Source organism: Athene cunicularia, assembly GCF_003259725.1.
Source record: "Athene cunicularia isolate RWA chromosome 4 unlocalized genomic scaffold, athCun1 chr4_part3, whole genome shotgun sequence".
In the NCBI taxonomy this organism is placed as follows: domain Eukaryota; kingdom Metazoa; phylum Chordata; class Aves; order Strigiformes; family Strigidae; genus Athene; species Athene cunicularia.
This window is the reverse complement of record NW_020799100.1, coordinates 17,348,785-17,370,022: the sequence shown is the minus strand read 5'-3', so window position 1 is coordinate 17,370,022 and position 21,238 is coordinate 17,348,785. Positions and strand designations below refer to the sequence as shown.

General features: G+C 34.7%; 1 protein-coding gene across 1 annotated transcript in view; it reads left to right on the top strand.

Annotated features, from left to right (window-relative positions):
* Positions 1 to 18,786, top strand: part of DIAPH2 (diaphanous related formin 2) — a 179,276-nt gene extending 160,490 nt beyond the window's left edge. The window contains exons 28-29 of the mRNA XM_026848817.1: positions 2,317 to 2,412; positions 18,643 to 18,786. Of these exons, the coding sequence (XP_026704618.1) occupies positions 2,317 to 2,412; positions 18,643 to 18,707 (161 nt within the window). The 3' untranslated portion in view covers positions 18,708 to 18,786. The remainder of the gene's footprint in view (positions 1 to 2,316; positions 2,413 to 18,642) is intronic.
* Positions 18,787 to 21,238: the final 2,452 nt, after the last annotated feature.

Here is a 21,238-nt window from a genome sequence, read left to right as displayed (position 1 = left end):
TACAATGGAAGATATCTAAAAGGGAAATAAATTGCCAGTGGAAATAAGGATTATGTATTTTCTATTAGAAATAAGTTTCTCAGTTTCTCGTGGGTTAATCTTTGTTTCTGATTTGTGTCTACAAGTTGGTAGTAAAACAAACAAGCAAAAAAAAAAAAAATCAAGGAGATAGCTGGTAATATGTGAAGTACCTCAGCAAGAACTGTGGGGAGAGGCTGAAATTTCTGTTGAATTTTATTTATAAATTTTGATAAAGCCTAACTGAAAATGCAGTTCTTTGTCCAGTTACCACTTAATCACCTGATGACATTAAGATGCAGTGCTGAGATCAAACCTAGTAAAAATTTTTCTCTGAAGAACTAAAAAAAAATCTCATCGCTATGTCTACACTTTCCTTAATTCATCTGTCTTTATACTGTATATTTTGATATTCCAAAAATAGGATGTTTTTTAGCAGTTGCAGTAATTAGCAAGTAGAGTAGCACACTCAGCAAAAATGAAGTGGAAAGCTGCATAAACATTTATGAAGTATTGAAGGATTTTTGTCTTTTTGAATAAACTCTGCCAACTCATTTTTAATGAAAATCAAACAATACTGTAATTTTTTTACACATAAAATATTAAAATATTCTAACACTTTAATTCTATATATTGCAGTCACATTCATTAAAAGTTTCAGACCAACTTGATGTGTATTAGTTTGGACAAAGTGTTTTCACAGACCTTTGATTTAGAAAATAAATTTAATACAGAGCCAACAATAAATCAATGAATAAGCATGTGTAGGATAAGGAACCCAAAGAAAAAAATTGTTGTATGCTTTGTATGCTTTAGACAAGATTCTAGCCTTGTATATTTGTATATATTCAGAGAAGCTAATTTACTTATTTTGCAGGAGCTCGGTTTTTTAAGGGTTTTGTATGAAATGTAATTAAAAGTGGTATTTCAGTCTTCTGCTGGTTGCGCCTCTTGCTCTGCTCCTTTCATCTCACACTGAAGAGAACTTTATGTATGTGTTGTATATTCTACATAATGGTTTAAATTACGTTGATGTATAATTTAAATTTATCAAGATGTATAATTTAAATTTATCAAGTAGTTACACTGATGATCATGATGGGGAAATTTGAACCAGGTACTGTTTTAGGATTGGCGTGCTCTTCTATCAGATCTGGATTTAGTCTAATATATCTAAATGTAATAGAGAACCAGGGCAGAGTACCTTTTGCATTAATAAGCTGCTTTTAAATTTGAACATTTGAGAGCTTGAATGTGCATTTAACCTCCTACACTTTGTGTGAGTCAGAAGTGCTTTACTGTAACGTAAATCTTTTGCATAAAGTAATTATCTTCCCACTCTGATGAGGAAATTTATATTAACTTTAAGTCTGAGAGATGTGAATAAAATGTCCACCTACCTGCTGAGTCTAGTCTGTATTTTAGTTTTGGGTTATAACACAGACATGTGAACAGAAAAAGAGGCATTCATCAACAGTTTTGTAACATTGCAGTTGTCTGACCTCTATTTCTCATGCTGTTTGAATGTTGCTATCAACTGTTATTAACAGACTGAAATGCAAAGGAAGTGAAAAGACTTAAATACATAAAAAGGAAGTAATCTTTCTACCCAGATTTCCATAATGCAATATGTAGTCCAGCAATTTAAAGGCTATAGGTTAACTTGGATATGAAAAAAGCAAGAGAGAGTTTTAGCAGGACTGGAATTCTAGCTTTAAAGAAATGTTATGCCACCTGCTTTCACTGCATGATTCTCTCCTCGTTACTCTTACCTGAAGATCATCCATGGTATACTGTTACATGTGTAGCATATGGCATATGTATCCTCACGTGTGGTATAGATTTATTTTTTTGCAAGGATTTAGTGCCATGAAGACAGCATAAAATACTTGTAGTACTACAGTATTTAAGTTTATGCCATTCAGTTTCATCAGATTTTCCATATGCGTTGATTAAATCAAAAGGTGATGACCTGTTTTTACTTCAGGAACATTTTAAAAGAGTTTAGCAGCAGTCATTCACCAGCAGCTGTCTATCCGCATGCTGAAGATATCAATAATGCACAAGATAACATTTCTAAGTTGAAAGAACAGTAGGATTGGCATCAATTTGCTTAATAGAGCATCATACACAAACTAGACAGTGATACCTGAAGCACTGACAGCATCCATTACATTAAAATGTATATGTGTCTTATTTGGAAGCGTTATGTAAACTTGACAACACTTTTACTTCTTCTCTTTCTGAAGTCTGATTTCAGTTGCACTGAGATTAATATTATTTTTCTCCTTTTCTCAGAGGGTGATGAGACAGGAGTGATGGATAGTCTGCTTGAGGCCTTGCAGTCAGGGGCAGCGTTCAGAGATCGTAGGAAACGAACACCAAGAGTACAAGGTAAGATGTCTTCTAAAAACTGTTAGTTATAAAACTGAGTGGGAAAAAGTTGTTTTGGGAAAGATTTACGAACAGTTTTCACTGAAAACCGTTGAGCTACTGTTGGTTATTGAGCTACTGTGAAAACTCAGCATGCTCTTTGTGATCACGGATTCTTGTCGCTCTATCTGCAGATAACTATGTGCTCTAAGACATGACAAGGGTTCCTGTTGTGTTTGAAATAACATTTAAAACACTGCTGCAAGTATATTTATCTTAATCTTTAAAACCATAAGTATAATTAATTTCTTGTCAGTGGTGCTATGAAAAATGCTATCTTCTTACACCAGTAAGACCAGGCATACAGTTGATAGTCCTTTTCAAGCACTGGTCTTAAATACATTCTGGTTTGGTTGGAAGTTATAGCATGTGTAGTCATAAAATCGAATCACAATAAAGTAGCTTCACTTTCTTGAGGAACATAATAGTACTATACTGAATTGTGTATGATTTAGGTGTTTAGTTCGAACAATTATTCCTTCCTGCAAAGTTGTTTTGGAGAGAATCTGAGAAGGCTAAGCAACTGCAGTGTTCTATTCATTTTTCTGCTTATGGTATACCAGTTGCATACAGTTCGTGAACTGCATTTAATGTCCATTTACTTTTCATCAGAGCTCATGGTAGTATACTGTATTTTGCAATTTTTCATTTAAAACATGTCTTACAGTAAAAAATATAATCTTAAAAATTTACAGTTAAAAAGTTATAGTTATTTGACATAAAATCAAAAGCTTATGTTAGGTATGTGCTGCTAAAGTTTTGACAAAATGGAGTTGTTTTGTTTTATAAGCAAACCGTGTTTATCCATGTAATCCTCAATGAGCTAGGGTTAGATTCATGTTGGCTGATAATTTTTTTTAGAGAAACAAGAAGAGTGAAGGCAAATTCTACTACCCTTTTTAATCTAGCTAGCAAAGATGGTATATAATTATTTTTAATTTGCCATATGCCTGATCTTGTGAAAAAGATTAAAATGTTACATAATTTTTTCATACTAAGAAATGGATTCTGCTACAATTCCAGTATCATTCTTAATTCAGAGCTTGTTTTATGTCTCAGATAAGAACTGAAAGAACTCCTTGATCAAAATGTGGGTTTTTCCATATCTTTAGAAATAGCAAGGTGAGAGATGGCCTCTCTGTGTTGTGGGTTGAGGAGAGATTTGTCACCCCGTGGTGACAAAGAAAAGCTTCCCAGGGACCAGAGGAGATTGCACAAAATCTGCTGCAGCTGGGAAAGCCAGTGAGATGACTGAACCCAGGTCCAAAAGCAGTGGTTGCTTTGCAACAATAGGAGGCCAAGTTAATTAAAAATCAGTTTTATTTCTTTTCTGTCAGTTCTGTGTGTTAGAAATTTCATTGTGTCAGTTGATATTCTAGTGGGGTCTGGCTTTTAAATTTAAGGTGTTGATTGACTTTTTGGAATGTTCTGTAAGAAAAGGTCTAGGTAATTCATTACCAAGCTTTGGCCAACTGTAAGTCTTCTAATAAGTGGATAAGATGATTATGTAAAGCTTTCAGGGGCTAGCTAAAAATTTAGACAAGAGGCAATAAATGTTAGTCAAGTAAAACAACTGTTATGTAATTTTTCTCACGATTTAGGAATATGCATGACATCTAATCAGTAACTTGCCTACAAACCAGAAGGTACTTAAAAATATGGAGACAACATCTCTACGCAGTGAACTGTAGCATTAAAAAAGCAGGGACGATGTTTACGAACTTCCATATCTCTCCTTAAAAAATGGAAGGGACAACGACAGTTTTTTGATCAATAGACTGAGCGTTCTGGAGAGTTTCATCCAGTGAAATTTTAGTAAATGGGTAACTCCATGACCCCTGTGGTTCAGCAGAAGAAAGAAAAAGTAAATAAAAGCTGTATAAAGAAGACATTGGGGGATTTCTGGGTTTGCTGAGTCATGTGGTTGTGATTGGTGGCAAGCATGTTGCCAATAGAGTACTGTCTCTACACAGTGCACAATGCAGGAGTTTTCTGTGATGGCTTGCTGCACTCTCTCTGTAATCAGCATGTAATCTCAAAGCACAGAAAAAAAAAATAGGCATTACTATTTAGAAATCTAGACGTGTACAGCGAAGTTTTGAACTTGTCTTGGTAGTCTTCATGGTCTGAGAAGAAAAATTGTTACTGTCTGCTTCATTGGACACAGATTTAATTTTTGTGTCAGTCGTGGTTGGTAGTTTAAATCTAGTGAGAAGAAAAAAGACTTCTGCTTACTTTTTGCAGTTTTATTAATTAATTGGTAACGGGTAACCCCTACAGAAAGCCTAAAATCAAAACTAAAAAAACACAAACAAGAAAATGCCCCCCAGAAAAGGCTCAGCCATACAGTAAATTCATTTGTGTGTGTTTTCATATAAGTGCTCTAGATCTATCTTGTTGTGAACTTGCTTATTCTGTTTGCATCTACTCAGGGTGAAAGTAAAGCTGTAGAAGGTTACAACCCTCTCTGTGGTTACAATCAGTAGACTATGAAAATTGGGCTTTTGTTGTGTTTTCTTCAGTGGTTTCACAGAGTAAATTTAACTCAAAAGAGCAAACTATAGCATCACTACTAGTGGCATTCTTGACCAGTTTGGTTCAAAAGAAAAAACTCCACAACTTTGTGAACGAAAAGCCCCTGCAATGACCTGTGTTCCCTGCTAGCTTCAGGGGAGCGTGTGGGACCTAGGAGGGATCATTTCATGTGGGTAAGAGAGCTCCATTTGCTACAGGCCTACAGCTACCCCAGAGGAGTGTCGTTCTACCAGACAGACCTATTCAATTGGCCTTTTCTACAGAGGTCACTCGTGTACCTCGTCACATATGTTTGTGCTTACATGGGCGTGTCTTCAAAAAAAGAGTAAAAGACAGATTGAGGGGGTAAGAGGTGGAAATCAGAAGGGAATGATGCTCTGTTCCTTGAGACAGGCATCCCTACACAGCGGGGGGACGACTCATTACTGCAGTTCTCCTGCTGGGCAAAAAAATTTTGGTGAAATATACAGGCAGGTTTGGGTAAGTAAAACTAATTTAAAATATGTTTAATTCTATTGGTTTTGTTAGCTAAGCTTGTAAATGAAAGGCTACACTTTAATGGGTTGCATTATAACTATAGACTTTTCCAGTAAAAATCTTTTTGTTACCAGGTCATGGAAGTAAAAATAAAAAATTCCTGTTCTCCTCCCCTAGTTTTTCATTTCATTGTACTCTTGAGTCTACATAACAAGAAATACATTTCAAGGTAAAAAAAAAAAGTTTCTGTGTATTTTTTCTCTCCTACGCTTATTACTGCATCTTTATTGTCTCTAGGTGCTGGATTTTAAGTATAGCGATTGTCCTTTCAGTAGATTGCTTTGCTTATAGAGGCTATAAAATAATAATTAGAAATCAGTTTCTAGAAATGTTTCTTTCTCTTCCAAAAATATACTTGCTTTTTGCAAGTTTTCTAATGCTGGAGAGAAACTATAAGAAAGAACAGTATTAGATGGCATTCATCACAGGGTACCAGTTTAAAATGTGTGTCCAGTACTACTGTTGCGCCAATTATCCCTGACCTTTTTTTCTGGCCTTGGGGCATGCTATTATTAAAGACTGATTGAGGAATATTTTCACTCTAGTATTAGTTTAAGGAAATGTCTGCACAGAGGTAACTACTCTGTTAGGGTTCTTTCTGTTAAGCTACTAAGTCTTTTGCCATGGAATTTAAGTTAATTTTTTTCAGAAATGTTAATAACTCATGCCCTTTCCTATACATCCGAACTATTGCAACTGCAGTGATAATATGTGCCATTATTTCTGTAGTCTGTCAGTAATGGGAAAGCGTAGCTATAAGGAACGTACATGCAGGTTCTTTCTATTTCAGATTTCAGTGTGAAGTGTATTTGTCAAGTATTTAATCTGACCTGTTAGTACACATATTTTGGGTTATTTTTTATTCCATCCATCAAAATCAGTGCAGTGAGATGCACAGTAGCCGTGATTTAGGAACTTTTTGAATTTGATGTTTTTGAGAGTTGCTACACTCTCATTACTATTTCCATATTAGCAGTACACCTTGAGAGTGAAAGAGAAAGAATGAACCAACCACCCTTGTTCAGTTTTAATATCTAATTTGAATGTTTTATGCAAGCCATCTGAAGTGCTGCCACCACTTGTTTAACTTTGGTAAGATAAAAAGGAGTTGAGGCAATGGATTATTGCTACTTTTTTATGGCTTGATAATTTCCAGATGGTGTTCAGACACTTCCTTTAATTTAAAATATGCTTTTTAAAAGAAATTTTAAAAAGTAGGTGCATATTTTGCATTGAAGTTCCATCAGAATTCTAATAAAAAGGTTATAGATTTAGGAATTTTATGTCTTCTTGAAGACAGAGCTATGCTTAAAGTTAATGGCAGACTTCTGTGTTTACCTTTGCATTGATTATATTAAATAAATTCTTGAAAGTTAGGTTTCTGAGTGCACAGTCCTTATTTACCTAAAAACACCTTCAGATATCTGCAGTAAAGCACATCTGCTTTACTGAAAGCGTCACAAATCATTTTGTGTATGGCATTTTCGTAAATAAAGCGATACGTGATATCCTTACATCTGTCTGTGAATTGATGAGATGATTTATCAGTGTTAAAATCAAAAAATGTGGTAGGTGCACTTCCAACATGATTCATGCTCAACTAAAATGGTGTATGAGTAACCTTGTTTGCTGTCTTTCAGTTGAACTGTGTGTCATCGTCTTTATCATTAAGTGTCTTATAAAGTTAGAAATACCCATAATGGACTATAAAAATGCTAGTCTCAAGTTTAAAGAAAACGTATTAATTTTAAATGTATTTGGTCATCTTTTTAAACATCCCGTGGTAAAGAACTAATATTCCTATTGTTTTGTTCAGCTAGCATCTCATAATTTTTTGTTATTTTACATGAAGATGCTGAGTATTTAAAAGCATGTTTGCTACCTCAGTTATATAAGGGACGGGTTTTTTGCTTACAGTCAGGAATCATGGACTAATGAGACTTACACATATGATCCAAGTGATTCAGAATTAACACAACTGTAATAGCAAGAGCTAAACAAGGATCACCAATAATAAATTTACTGGTTTTGCCATCAAGGCGTTATTGTGAGATTTAAGTTTGCTTTTATTTCTATATATAAATATGGGTTGTATAAGGAAAATCTATTCATAGTACCTTTCAAATTGAGTCTTAGCAAATTACCTTAGTCCAGAGAGCTCCATAAACAGTCCCAAAGCTATTTAAAAATAGGTATTTGTGGTGTAATCTGTTTTTACTGTGTATGCATTTTGGCTTATGGTTTTTGTAATTAAAGGAGTAATATTAGATAATATATTATTCTGGTGGCTTAGCATGAAAGCAACAGCTGTAGTATGCCGAGGTTTTATTGGCATTTCAGAGGAATTCTGCTTACAAGCAGGGTGAACGAGAAGTGGTGAAAAAGGGATAGAAAAAGGAACTAAAGCAGACTTTAACCTCCAGCCTGCTTAGACTGGATTCTCCAGGTTTTCAGATGGAGAACATCTGTCACCATACAGGTAGTGAAGAGGCTCTGAGAACACCTCATGACCTAAAAGTGTCTGAATGTAAAGACAAAAATTCAGGAGTTGTATATGTTTGGATAATTTTTTTCACCGGTGTTATTGTGTTAATTACTGTTCTCTGGAGCAAGGGCTGAAGATTGATTAGTTGTCTTCCAAGATGATTCTCTGATCTTGGTATTCATGAGATTGTTCACATGTTGATGAATAACATGTGAAGTACTTAATGTTCGGTAAACTAGACAGACATAGAGAAGTGGTACTGTGAACTCTAGACTTTGTATGTATTCTGATGCTCTGTGTAACTCAAGTTGCTACTTGCCATTTAATTTTTTTTTTGAGACAAGATTTTTACTTGAACAAATGAAAATATGCCATGAAATGGCAATGACATACATTCTGAAAAATGTGCTTCAAAAAGATGGTGCGATATAATTATTACTAATTACATTTGAGTTTGTCATTCATCTAAAGCATTTAATAACTTACACAGGCTACAGGAACTTAAGTGCCCCATGCTTCTATTAGTGTAAGTGCTTCAAAATGCGTTTCAGCATAGTATGAGAAGTATTCCTTATAACTACTTCTGGACAAGCATTATGTAAAATTTTACACTGAAAGTATCAAAATATCTTTCAAGTTTTAGCATTTTAAGAAGTCAACACTGGTGTTACTTTACTCATCAAATTGTCCTAAGATCCCAAAATATAAATTTTTTTTTGTGACTTAAGACGTAGCCGAGTGCCTGTTTCCATTTGAAATAAAAACACACTGCCCATTCACGATGATGAGAATTACTTGAAAGTGCTGAAGATTATTCTGCAGCCCCATGACATCTGTGAATTGCATGATATAACACCTGAGTTTATGCCAGCCAGTTGCAGAACTGTGCCAGTTGCTTCAGACATGGACACTGACTGTTATTTCTTGAAAGTATTTTTGTCTGTTTCATCATAGGGCTCTGCAGGTACCTGGAACAGTTATAGAGTTCATACAGAGGGTGTATTATGGGGTTTCTTTTTCTGAGAGTTGACTTGGCACAGTTGATTCTAAAGCTCTTAAAAGCCTTTAGAATTCCAAAAGCCTTTTTTGAATGTCCTATTTTGTGAAATAGATTGTTAGAACTAAACCACAGCTTTTCTGAGAACCAGAAAATTGTTCATAGTAACCAGCCTCTCAAAAAGAGTAATCCAGAAGGAGGCTGCCAAGTTCACGTGGTGGAATTTTGGATGAGTTGGAAGTCACCCACAGTTCCAATTTTTACTTTTTTTTTTTTTTTTTTTTTTTTTTACACTGAATCTGAAAACTGTTCTATTTTAATGAGGTATGTCTTGCTAGGTGTTAAGGCTTTCTAGAGATGGATAGCTCAGTTTTGGCTACATCTGTATGCAATAGCTGAAGTTAGAAAAGCTACTCTTGCACACAGAGAAAGGATATTCATGCATTCATTTACTAACTACATGAGTAGTAATAAGTGATATGCAAGGCTAACTTAATTTGCATTTGGACATTTGAATTTTCTTTGTCAGCACCGATGCTGTTATCATGCTATTATTGTGAAACACTTCTGTTTGAAAAATTTTCTGCTGCAGTACTGTTTGCTGAGGTAATGCACATTGGCTTTAATATTTTAATATATGTATACATAATGAATGTAAAGGAAAGGAGAGAGATGAAAATCACTATTGCACTGTATGACTTGGTAGCAGATTAATTTAACTGACATTAGGTCAAAGTGGTTATGCTGCAGATAGAGATCCTTTCTGTTCCATTCTGTTCTAGCCATGTAGTGTAGAATTGACAGTCCTCTAACCTCAGCACGGAAAGACTGTCCCAGGTTTTTTACTAGTGGTTGTTATCTTGACTGTAACAATTCAGCTGACTTTCTACAAAGACAGTACTCACCCTATGGGTTATGATGTAACAGAACAAATCATGGAAATTCTAATTTTCTTGTTGGATTATCAGGAGAAAATGAGATTCTCTGCTCAGCATACTCAAAATAATAGTGTTTAGTTACAAAGTACTGATATCATCTTAGAGGTAGACACATATTAGTAGTTAGGCTGTTATGTCATCGTGTGAGAAGCCAGAATCTCAGTTGCTATGTGTTGCCATAATTCCTTTTACTTTACTGATGTTTTTAGTTTAATAGTCTGCGACAGGTTAAATTAAGAATCTGAGCCAGGGAGCCCAGTGACAGAGGGACAAGTAGAGGCCAGCAGTCCCTGTTGAAGAAAGGGGCTAAAGAGATTTCTAAAAAAAAAGTTAGAAAGCTCTGCCAAGGGAAAGAGGTAGGAGGGTGCTACATATGGACTTGACAGTCTAACCTGCCAACTTTGCTTTTTTTAAATACGGTCTTCTCTATTTACTTTTATAGTTTAAGTCCCTGATTCTAAAACCAAAAAAGTCAAGGTGATTTGAACGTATTGTGCCATCTTTGTCTTAACCACTTTCTCCAGCAACTTGTTCATACAGTTTTACAATACTTAATCTGACGTACTTTTGCCCAGAAACCATGGTCTTTTATTTTTCAATTACAGTATATCCTCAATGTTTTAAACTTCTTATTTGGGGGAAGGTTTGTTAATAGCAGTTCAGTGGGTTCCTGCCGCACCCCCTTGTGTTTTATTCTGACGCCAAAGTGATGTTTTTAAAAAGAGGGTATTGGTGGTATTACTGTGTATTCATTGTGTTGACTATATCTGAAAATCTGAAAGCTCCTTATGTCACTACTCGCTCTTCCATCATTTAACAGGTGAGTAAACAAATGCTGTAGTCCTGTCCTCTTTCAAAATAGCACACCCTAGCACTGGTGCTGAAAGAGCAGTCTTGCTCTAGCAGCTTATCTTGATTTTAAGCTTGTAATAAATTCAGTGATTCAGTTTCACTTCATGGCTGGCCCAAACCTTCGTTTGATTCTTTCGAGGGTCTGTTCTTCATGCAGCACAGTGTACATATGTCCAGAGCCTGTTGCAGGCTGAACAGCCAGCCAGTCTGAAGCCAGCCAACTACCAGTCAGTTTTCTAAATGCTCTTTAGATTTGGCTAAGGCAGTGCTAATACCAGCTCAGTGGAGATCTTTGGAGGCTCTGAAACACTGCACTAAGGCAACTGTGTTGGCTTCAGGTGACCTGCAGTGTAGCAAAGTCAGGTTCATCTCTCTGCAAAAGACCCAACTGGCATTTGTTTCATTTTCTTTATGGTAGTTGAAGGAGTACAAAACAATCTTACATGCGTTATCAAGAAAAAAAGTTTAAAAGCATTAAGTAGTCTCCTTTTTTATCAATCTTTTCGGAATCCTGAAATTATATTTACATGTAAGTTTTCTTGGGGCTTAGCATGGAATGATGCATTATAATTACAGTGGAACTTAAAAAAACACCTCTGCAGTATTCCTAGTTTAATGCATTTTTGTGTACAGAAATACATGGAAAGAAAAAAGTTGAAATATTTGAACCAGAGAGAACTGTGTAGTTCTCAGCTATCAAGGGAAACATGCGAACTACTGAGGTGCACTGGGGGACAGACTTTTTAGTAGGTCCTGTTGTGACAGGACAAGGCATGATGGTTTTAAGTTAAAAGAAGGTAGATTCAGACTAGATATAAGGAAGAAATTTTTTACTATGAGGGTGTTAAGACACTGGAACAGGTTTCCCAGAGAGGTGGCAGATGCCCCATCCCTGGAAACGTTCAAGGCCAGGTTGGACGGGGCTCTGAGCAACCTGATCGAGTTGGAGATGTCCCTGCTCATTGCAGGGGAGGGTTGACTGCATAATCTTCAGTGAACTCAAAACTAGTTTATAATTCTATGAAAATGCAGCATCACTTTCAATTTTGGAAAAGGTCATACACAACATAGAACGTTCTTAAGCATGACATCGAATTCTGTCAGTACAGTGTATAAAGTGGTAAATGCTTGTAAGAAATCTAAAATGTTACTCTGTGTGTGTATTAGTAAAATCAGGTGAGTTACTGTTCAGCTGATGAAGTCATTCTAGATAATGAGTTTGCTTAATCTAAACAGAGCAAAAGTCCTTACTAAGGGGCAGATGTCAGGGCAAGTGACAGAAATACATGGAATAGGCGTTATAACTGCAGCAATTATAAAACTTGCTGGATACTGTGCTTGTTACAGACCCTGGACAGTTGCTGCATATTGCATCCTTTTCCCCTCTGGAGCAGACCATGTTTCTGTCCCCTTATAGCTTAAGTATCTAGCTTATTTCTTGCGGAGAATGAGAAATCTTGGTTTATTTATGTTCAGCTTGTTCCTTGCATACCTTGTTGAGATTTATTGCATGGAGGGTTTGGTGATGTCTTTGTAATGGCCACCTTCAGCAGTTGGCTGCAGGCCTTTTTTATATAAGTCAACTGAGACTAATTTGAGGGTATTACTATTTCGCTTCTTAAAAGTTTCACCAATGGGGAAGAAACTCACATTTTAAGAAAAAAAAATATTTTTTACCATTTTTTATTCTACATAGCATTTAGGAGGTTAATATTTGGGAGAGCTTGAGCAGTTTAGGTATATTAATCTATCCCTTACAAACACTTGTCTGTCAATATTTTATTCTGTTCACTGACTTGTGTGATTCTCATTTACCTTCATTTTTACAGAAGACTGTTTCTAAACATTAAGAATTTCTGATGGAAATATACTGTAAGTTATATGATACTGGTCAAGTTTCAGTATTCCTATTAAGATTTTCATGCAAAAGAGCAATTTTTAATATATTTTTAGCATACTGTAATGAATGATTAAGCTACTGAACTGGAGAGTACTATTGCAAATATAAGATCAAAGAATGGAAGGCAGTGATAGACAACACAAAATATCATGAAACAATTTGCCTGCAAAAAAAGTAGTATAGTTTAGCTGAGGAAGCAAACTAGTCTTAATTAGAGTTATAGATAAGACTTCATGTGATCAGTGTTATTTTTTTCTATGCTTAAACTTTTGCTATTATTATGATGTTAATTAGATGCCTGCTACCAAAAAAAAAAAATTAAAAAAAAATCATACTTTGATCTTTATAGCTTATTACAAGTGGAAAATTTTCTCAATTTGGGAGTATATATTTTGTAATATCAGCTCAACCTGAATTTGATTACTTTTATGCTTCTAGGAATTTTTAAGGAGATAATTTTAGGCATGTATTTTATGTATTGGTAAGTTGTTGGCTAGTTTTAGATAATGATTTTTTTTTTTTTTTTGCACCTTCCTACAAAGCATCTTTGGGCATGCATTTATAATGGGCTTAAAAGACTAATGTGTCTGACCTAGCATGGCAATACACTCTGCTGGTTTAGGTTTCCTACTGTTGTGCTGCAGGCAAGTTTAAATTTCAGGGAACATATTGAGACCTGGTCAATCAACATTTTTAACACAACTTCATGTCAGTATCTCCAATACTTTTCTGAAACTGTAGCGCAGGTGGTTCCTGTAATTATTGTGTATTATTGACTCAACATAATATAGCTGAGCTTTTATATTTTTAATATATGTAGTTACAAAATTGCTGTCGCGTCCTAAAAAATATCAGTGCCAGTTAATTGTAATACATTTATATTACTAGATTGTTTAAATTTGAACACTGTTACATTTCAAAGGTGCTACAATTAGGGTGAAGGTTTTTTTAATTATGAGATATTGATAATGTGGGTTAATAATGATTCTCATAGTTGTACATTTTAAGTAACTCTAATTCCAAATCCTAGGATCATCTGTATTCTGTAAAAACAAGACACTAACCTTGAAAGAGTTAGGGTTTTTTAGTCCCCTTCAAAACATACTGCAGAAAATAGCCTTTGATACGATTTCTTGTGCTTGTCTCAGTGGAAGATTTCAGTATATTATACTCCTGATTTCTTTTTTTGAGGAAAACATTCATTATAGGCTATAAGATATAGTGAGAATATTATAACTAGTGTATCTATCAGTGTGTGCTTTAGCTCATCCTCCTTTACCCTCTCATAGAAGTCTATAACATCATAATATTTTTATTTAAAAACCATATACAAACTGTGCAGTGTGTTTCAGATGGATGTTTAAAAATAAAGAAGATATTGGAGTTCTTTGTTAGATCTGTATTATGTTTACTTCCCATTTTCTCTGTGATTTCTGTAATTTTTTTCTTCCATTTTCTGTTACTGTATTAGGTATTTCTTCTGTTGTTAGAGAGGATTCTATTTAAATAATTATAAGTCAGGTATATAAAATTGTGCAGCAGTGTCTATGTGCCTGTAACTCCATGAATATATTACTGGAGTGGAATGTGAGCCTTTCTGCATTTTTTCCTACAAATTTAAGTTACAAAGAAAAATAGACATATCACTGAAATGGAGAAAATGTTCAGTGATTGTGAGGATTTATTTTTTTATTTCAAAATGAACAGATTTCTGAAATAACATAATGGGGGGGGTGGTGGTGTGAAATCTTATTGACAGCATTCCCACAGGAGCTTATCTTCCTCAAGCGTTTACAGGGAGGGTTTTTTGAGACCTTGGAACTATACTGATATCATTGGTGGCTTATGAGACAATGCCCAAGGTAAAACTTCAGTTCACTACTTATCAGGGGATACGTGAAGGCTCTTGGGCTGAAACGTTCATTAGGTCAGTCCATAGAAGCTGTCAGTCAGACTGAGCAGACAAAAGAATGTATTTGGGTTTTTTCCTCAGTAAGAGAGAGAGGGAGAAAAAAAATCTAACTTTAAGGTGGTACAGCATTTTCCTTATGTAATCGGGTTACATTGTCAAATTGTGTAGCTTTAAGCTCTGCAAGAATTAATGGATGAAATAGAACTAGATGGACACAAAAGGGTCCTGATGACTTTATAGAGCATAGTATGAGTTTGAATTAAGTTGATTAGAGAACAAAACCAAATTTCACCATACTGGGGGCTGATTAAGATGTCAAATCAACTATTTGGAAATTAATTAATGATTTCCTTACAAAAAAAAACCCACAACCGTATCTGATCCTGAAAAAAATACCACATTTGTCAGACGTTCCAATGATACTTGAGAATTTCTTTACACGTGAACACTGCTCATTACAGGGTGGATTTGACAAAAGCACATCTTACTTTGAAATCTTCTTTTCTACAGTGAAAACCTTAAAGGGAGACTTACTAAAAGTTTAATTTCTTCTCCTAATGGATAACCACTCTGAAGGAAGCTAGGATTATGTTCATGGAGTCTATTGGATATTTATTTTCTGTTGAAATAATATAGAGTCTATTAGTAAGGAAAATACATTTCAGAAAAAGATACCTCTTCACTGAAGGCAATCATGGTTTGCTTTTAAAGAAGTAGCAACATATCATTAAAGTGAGCAGAATTTGAATCTATTTCCGTGTTGTGCTTGAACTTAGGAAAAACTTTTCAAATGTATTGTTAAAGAATTGCAAAGTTTTGTAGCAGTGAGGAGAGAGAATTTATGGGTATGTAGAAGCTTTTAAAAAATTGTTGTAGCAGTTTGTTGGAATTGCATTTCTAGTAGAGCTCATTGTTAGAAAAGTAGTTGAAAGGATGAAACATTCAAAGACAAAGAAATCCAATGGAACATAAAACCTGTAGAGAAATTGTTCTTCGTTGTTCGGAGATAAAGTCCAGGGTCTGCAAACATCTCTGTAATTCTAGCCATGTAACATATAATGGAGGATAAAATTACATCATGAGAGAGAAAAACAGAAAAACATTTTGTACTTGATAGACTATCGATTGTCAGATATTGAAGACAGTAGGAAGACATGACACACCACACAAGGAGATGTAATGGGTGAGCCTGTAGACAGGGACTGCCGTGAATGCAGAGCTGACCTTGTCCTTTGATATTTAGGCCACACATTTGCAAACGGCACCTGTGTATTTAAATACCCACTGAAACATTTATGTCTGGCCATATGGGGGCTAGATGGTGTGTGTGAGAGGGAGTGCACGTGCACATCTGTACAGATTTGCTAGTAAAAATATCCCAAACAGCTTCAATACACTACAGTCTGTTGGGTTTTTATTTGTCTTCCATAATAGCTTAAGTGATGGGGGTTTTTGCTTTGTTGGCATATCACAGAAACATTTAATGTTCACAGAGCTTTCTGAAATTGTCTCTACGACTCTTTTTTGCACTGAAGCTTCACATAATATCAAGATTGGTTTTGAATTATCGCTGATAGTTTTCTAGATACAGGTCATTAGATCCCAGCCTTTGTAGGTTTTGTTCTGCAGAACTTTGCCAAATAATGCTCTGTGATTTCCTGTGGTTGTTTCATACTTGCTTTGTCTACATAACTGCAGTATTATTTTCTTTCAGAATGAATACAATAAGCTCTCATAAATAAAAGTAAAACAACATTAAATAAATTATTATAGGGCAGGGGGGAATGCCTAACAAAAACCATAAAACACCTTGTGTTTCTTACTAAGCAGTTGCTCTTGTCCTGTTTGAAATTTCTTCTAGCACTGCATTTATTATGCTGGTTTACAGGCAATTTCTTGCTTGTAGTCCATTGCCTGATTCTGGTATGTCCTGCCCTCCAGATGTCAGTACAAACATCTTGGACACAATTTTCAATTCTCTTGTTGGCTAGAATCCGTAACTTGGAAAAATCTGTTTACATTTACAAGGAAAGCAAAGCTTTAAATTATCAAAAGTCTCTAAAACTGGAGATAAAATTCGATATTTTTCATTTTTAAAAAACCACAATAAACCAAACAGTAAAACCCAGAAAAACCTTGGTTTAGTGCCTCCAGCTCCTAGAGGTGTCATCTGGCCCGTGCAGTCATGAATATAGTCATTAACAAACCCAAGAAGATAGTTGCAGCATGATGAAAACAGTCTGGAATCTGTTCAAATTTTGATTTATCGTGGAATTTTTCATGTTCCCAAAACATGTGTCCCATGCCCCGCAGTTCATTTGTATTGAAAACCAGAAAGATCAATGTAAGCTTGGATATTGGTGGGGTTTGTTTTCAAAGATACTCATGTAGTATGGAAAAACTTTAAAGGTTCACTCCAGATTTTTTTATCCACTAGCTTTCAGTTGTACAGTGATGTACGCTGGAGAAATTATCCTAATGCTGCTAAAAGATCAAAACATTTCAGAAAGGAAAATGATGCAATAGGATTCTTAAAGTATCTGAGAGAAAGGTATCTGCGAAATATTGATAATAAGGCAATGCTACTCTGTCAGTTACAAATGTAGAGGTGTATAAAAGCTGTAAAATTATTTTGTGGATTTTAACTGCACGTTTTCATCTTGAAATAGAATGGCCATAATTTCAGACTTTTGAGAAGTTCCTTACAAATGGACCTATTAAGGATAGTGGGTAGAGTACATTTCGAAAATACTGTTGGAAATGTTTGTGTTTTCTAGCATCAAATACTTTTGTAGGGCTTTGACTACCATAATTTGAATATGACACAGATTATTTAAACTGAAAGTAGAAGCTTTCCTTAAAACTTTTTTTTTTTCTTCTAAGGATTAAGGAGGAATATAGTAAAATAAATGACAAGAAGCAGAAGTAGAAACAATGCTCAAACTTTCTCAGGCTACAATTATACCAAATTTTTAGACAGGTTTTTTAAATTTAGGCCACAATATATTACCTGGTTCTTGTGTACAACTTTACTGGTGTCATAAGGAGTGCCATGAATCGAGATGTGTGTTGGGTAAAAGGGCTTCTGCTTCAGTGGCATATTTTATGTTCCATTATTCTGTTTATAAAATATGAAGACGTATTCCTTCCTAAAACATTATTTTTGCATAAAAGTGGGGAAAAAAAAAAAAAAAGTTTAATTTCAATAGAAGCAGTCTGAAAACATGAAGGAAAGAAAAAGATTGCAGCTCCAGCTATGAGCAGGTTGCATTTAATATAGAAACAAGTACTACTGTGGATCTCATCTAATTGTTTTAGGATTGTAGGAATCTTTAGAAGTAGTTGAAGTCCTGAACTCAATTATTTGATTACAAAATGAGTGACTGAATTGGAACAGAAGTTCTGTTAACAAAAAAACCCAAAAACAAAAACAAAAAAGCGCTAATCTTTTATCTACAAATCAAATTAACAGCTGGTGTTCTGTAAAGTTTGTATCAGAAATTGAAATACAGAGTATGCTTTGCTTTATCTATCTAAAAATGAGCTCAGAAATTTGGTGATTGTATTGATGTAGGTGGTGAACTGGTGCAATCTTGAGTGGTAGCAGACAGAAACAGTAGAACTAGGTACTTGAAAGACAAGTAAGTGTTGTCAAGTAAATGCATCCTTATCCGTTAAAGATACATGCATGCAAATTATGATACTTTGTACTGGAGCGACCCGAGTGCTCCTAACCACAATTCACTTTTAGAATTGTTGTGGTTAGGAAAAATCTTTTCCTGAGCTTGAAAAGATTTTGTTTCTCTCTGAAATGCAGAGAGTACTGGGGGTTGCATATTCTTCTTTGTTCTTTCTATACTCTTTCAAAAGAAACAAATATTAATCTCTAAGGAGCAGATTCAGAATTCTTAATTTGGACATATATTCTCTCATAACGTTTTTTTTTTTTTTTAAGTGCAGCCTTGAAACTTTCTCTGCTTAGCCAGAAAGCAGCTTCACCTCTACTGTATTACAATATATTTCCTGTTCTTTTAGGAGTGCCTGTTTCACAAGTCAGTAACAAAGGAGGACATTCAGAGAAGCCCAAGATGGAGTTGTAACAACTCTCCTATGCTTACCAAGCACAGAAGATTTCTGTTTCTTCTTTAACATTTCTTGCTTTTTTTTTTTTGTATACCCTGTTCCAACCAGAACACGTTGATGCCATTGTAAACTGAAAAATAAACATGGTTTTGTTTCTTCAAAATTATTTTTTATTTTCCAAAAGTTTCTGCAGTTCTGATTTAGGATGAATTTTTTACCAGATTTATAGATTTGAGTATCTTTATAATGTTGTTTACTTCAATTGAAATTCCTGTTCCCTGATATTTTTTTCATAAAATGATCTAAAATACAAAAAGTTCTGGAGAGTAAAATCCATACAGGACTGCGTAACCTTTTGATTTCCACATTCAAGTGGCCTGAGCTTTTTTTTGTGTGTACATATTTTTATTTTTTTAATGTCATATTTTTTGGAAATGGCTTCATCTTGAACCGTTAGGGTAAAAAAGTTGCATTGGCTGATTCTTCAGTTGAAACTTTTAGGAAGAAATCTCTCCTATAATAGCTTGCTTTTACTATTTCAAGTTAAGTATATGTAGTGTACGCTCTGGATTAAAGCCTTTTAAAAATTATTCAGTATAAATTTACTGTAATGATGTGCTAATTAATTAAAGTTCAATGAGTTTAGCTAAACATACCGTGTTTGATTTAGAGAGATAAAGCTGTGGTCTGTCAACCTTTTCAGACACAGTCCTGCTTTCAACATTATCTGACAGGTAGTCAGCCCATCAGGCCTGAGGAAGTGCTCCGAAGCAGCTCATCTCTTCACTCTTGACTAGTTATTTATCTTATGAAGCATAATTCGCAATTGGCATATGGAAAGTGGGGAGGACCAACGAAAATGTACCAAGCCTTCCTTTCATTCTTTCATGCAGTATAAAATGGGTTGTAGAGGTGGCTGTAACTCACATTTTTGTGTTTCAAGATTTTGTTTCCATGGCAAAACACACCCAAACATAATACCTTTTGGTTAATGTAAACTACCTCTTATGGCGGTATATTCTGAAAGATTTATATTTAACCTTACTGCGTTATAAATAATATGCTGCAAGGAATTTTTATTACAAGCATTTTTTAAGATTATGCATTTTCAGGATACTACATAATTTGGAAAGATAATCTTTAAAAAGTCTTCACAAGAGAGATATTCAGACTCTGTAGCTAAATAATTTTTTTGATTCAGCTGGTCATCTAAGGTATCTCTAGATTTTAGTTTTATTTGAAAGGAAAATAATGATTTTTTTTTTTCTAAATATCTGCTATTGCTGCAGGCATACAGAAGAATGAGTTTAAATCAATCATTTACCAAAGATTGTGTGTCTGTCAGATGGTAGATATAAGGCACTGAAACCAGTGTATGTGGTCCTCAGATTCATGTGCTGATGGATGCAATGTGTTCACTTCGTGAGAGCAGCTTTCTTGAGAGAGCATTAAGTACCCAGCAGTAAATCCTTTTTTCTTTAAGCTGTTCAAGTAGTTTGATCCAGAAAGAACTTACTCCTTGGCTGTAGAAGAGAACTAGGTCTTAAAAAAAAAAAAAAAATCAAAAGGACCCACAAATTTTGTCTTTAACTCCATAGAATTTTCTAACAATTAATTTTAGAAGTTTTAAGATTTTTGACAAAGAAATAAATTGGAAGGGACACTAGGGGAGAACCATTATGGTTTAAGGAGAAAATGACCTTGCCTGGATTCTGGTTTACAATTAAAATTTTAAGGAAATGAATATATGATCTGAATAACTTGTACAAATTCAAATCTTGTCCTTTAACTATTTGATGGACCTATAGGCACATGAAAACTATAATGGAGAGCTTCAAAACTGAACATACCTCTTTGATGTTCAGAAATCTTTTAATCCGTATTTGTGTTTACTATGTATTTAGAGAAGTCCACCTTTTCCCAGTGCATGTGCTGTTAATTTGCCTGTTCCACTCAGGGCCAATCTTTTTACCCCATACAGAAAAGCCTGCAGTTGCATTCTCCTTGTGTTTACATTTTTCTGGACTAAGCAGAAGCAGTGTAAGTTCTGATGCAAGCTTGTCACAGTAAAACACTGGTTTATAACAGAAACAGAAGAAAAAGTATTTTAAAAAGTAAAATAATTAAAAAACTAACCACACTTTTGAAAATTCTCTGAACCAGTAGTTTTCTTACAACTGTAAAGTATACAAATAAGTGGTAGTGTGGACCTCATCATTCTCTTATAACCCCATTTTTTGTCATGAAATGTTAAACTATACTTTAAACTACTATGTCAATTTATACTTCATCTGAGAGACTGCTATTGCAGGCATTCATGTACAGATAAAGTTACTTCTTAGGTATCTGTCATTAATTACAGTATTAAGTGTTCTTCCTCAAGTGCTGTATTTTGATATAAACATAATGCATGTAAGGTCTAATCCCATTTTCAGAACTAATCTGGATTGGTTGAATTTGAATATTTCACAGTCCTGTGTTTGCATGCAGGTATGCAGTCTTTATATGCAGAAAAGTTCACATTACTTGGTAATAATATGTCTGGGGG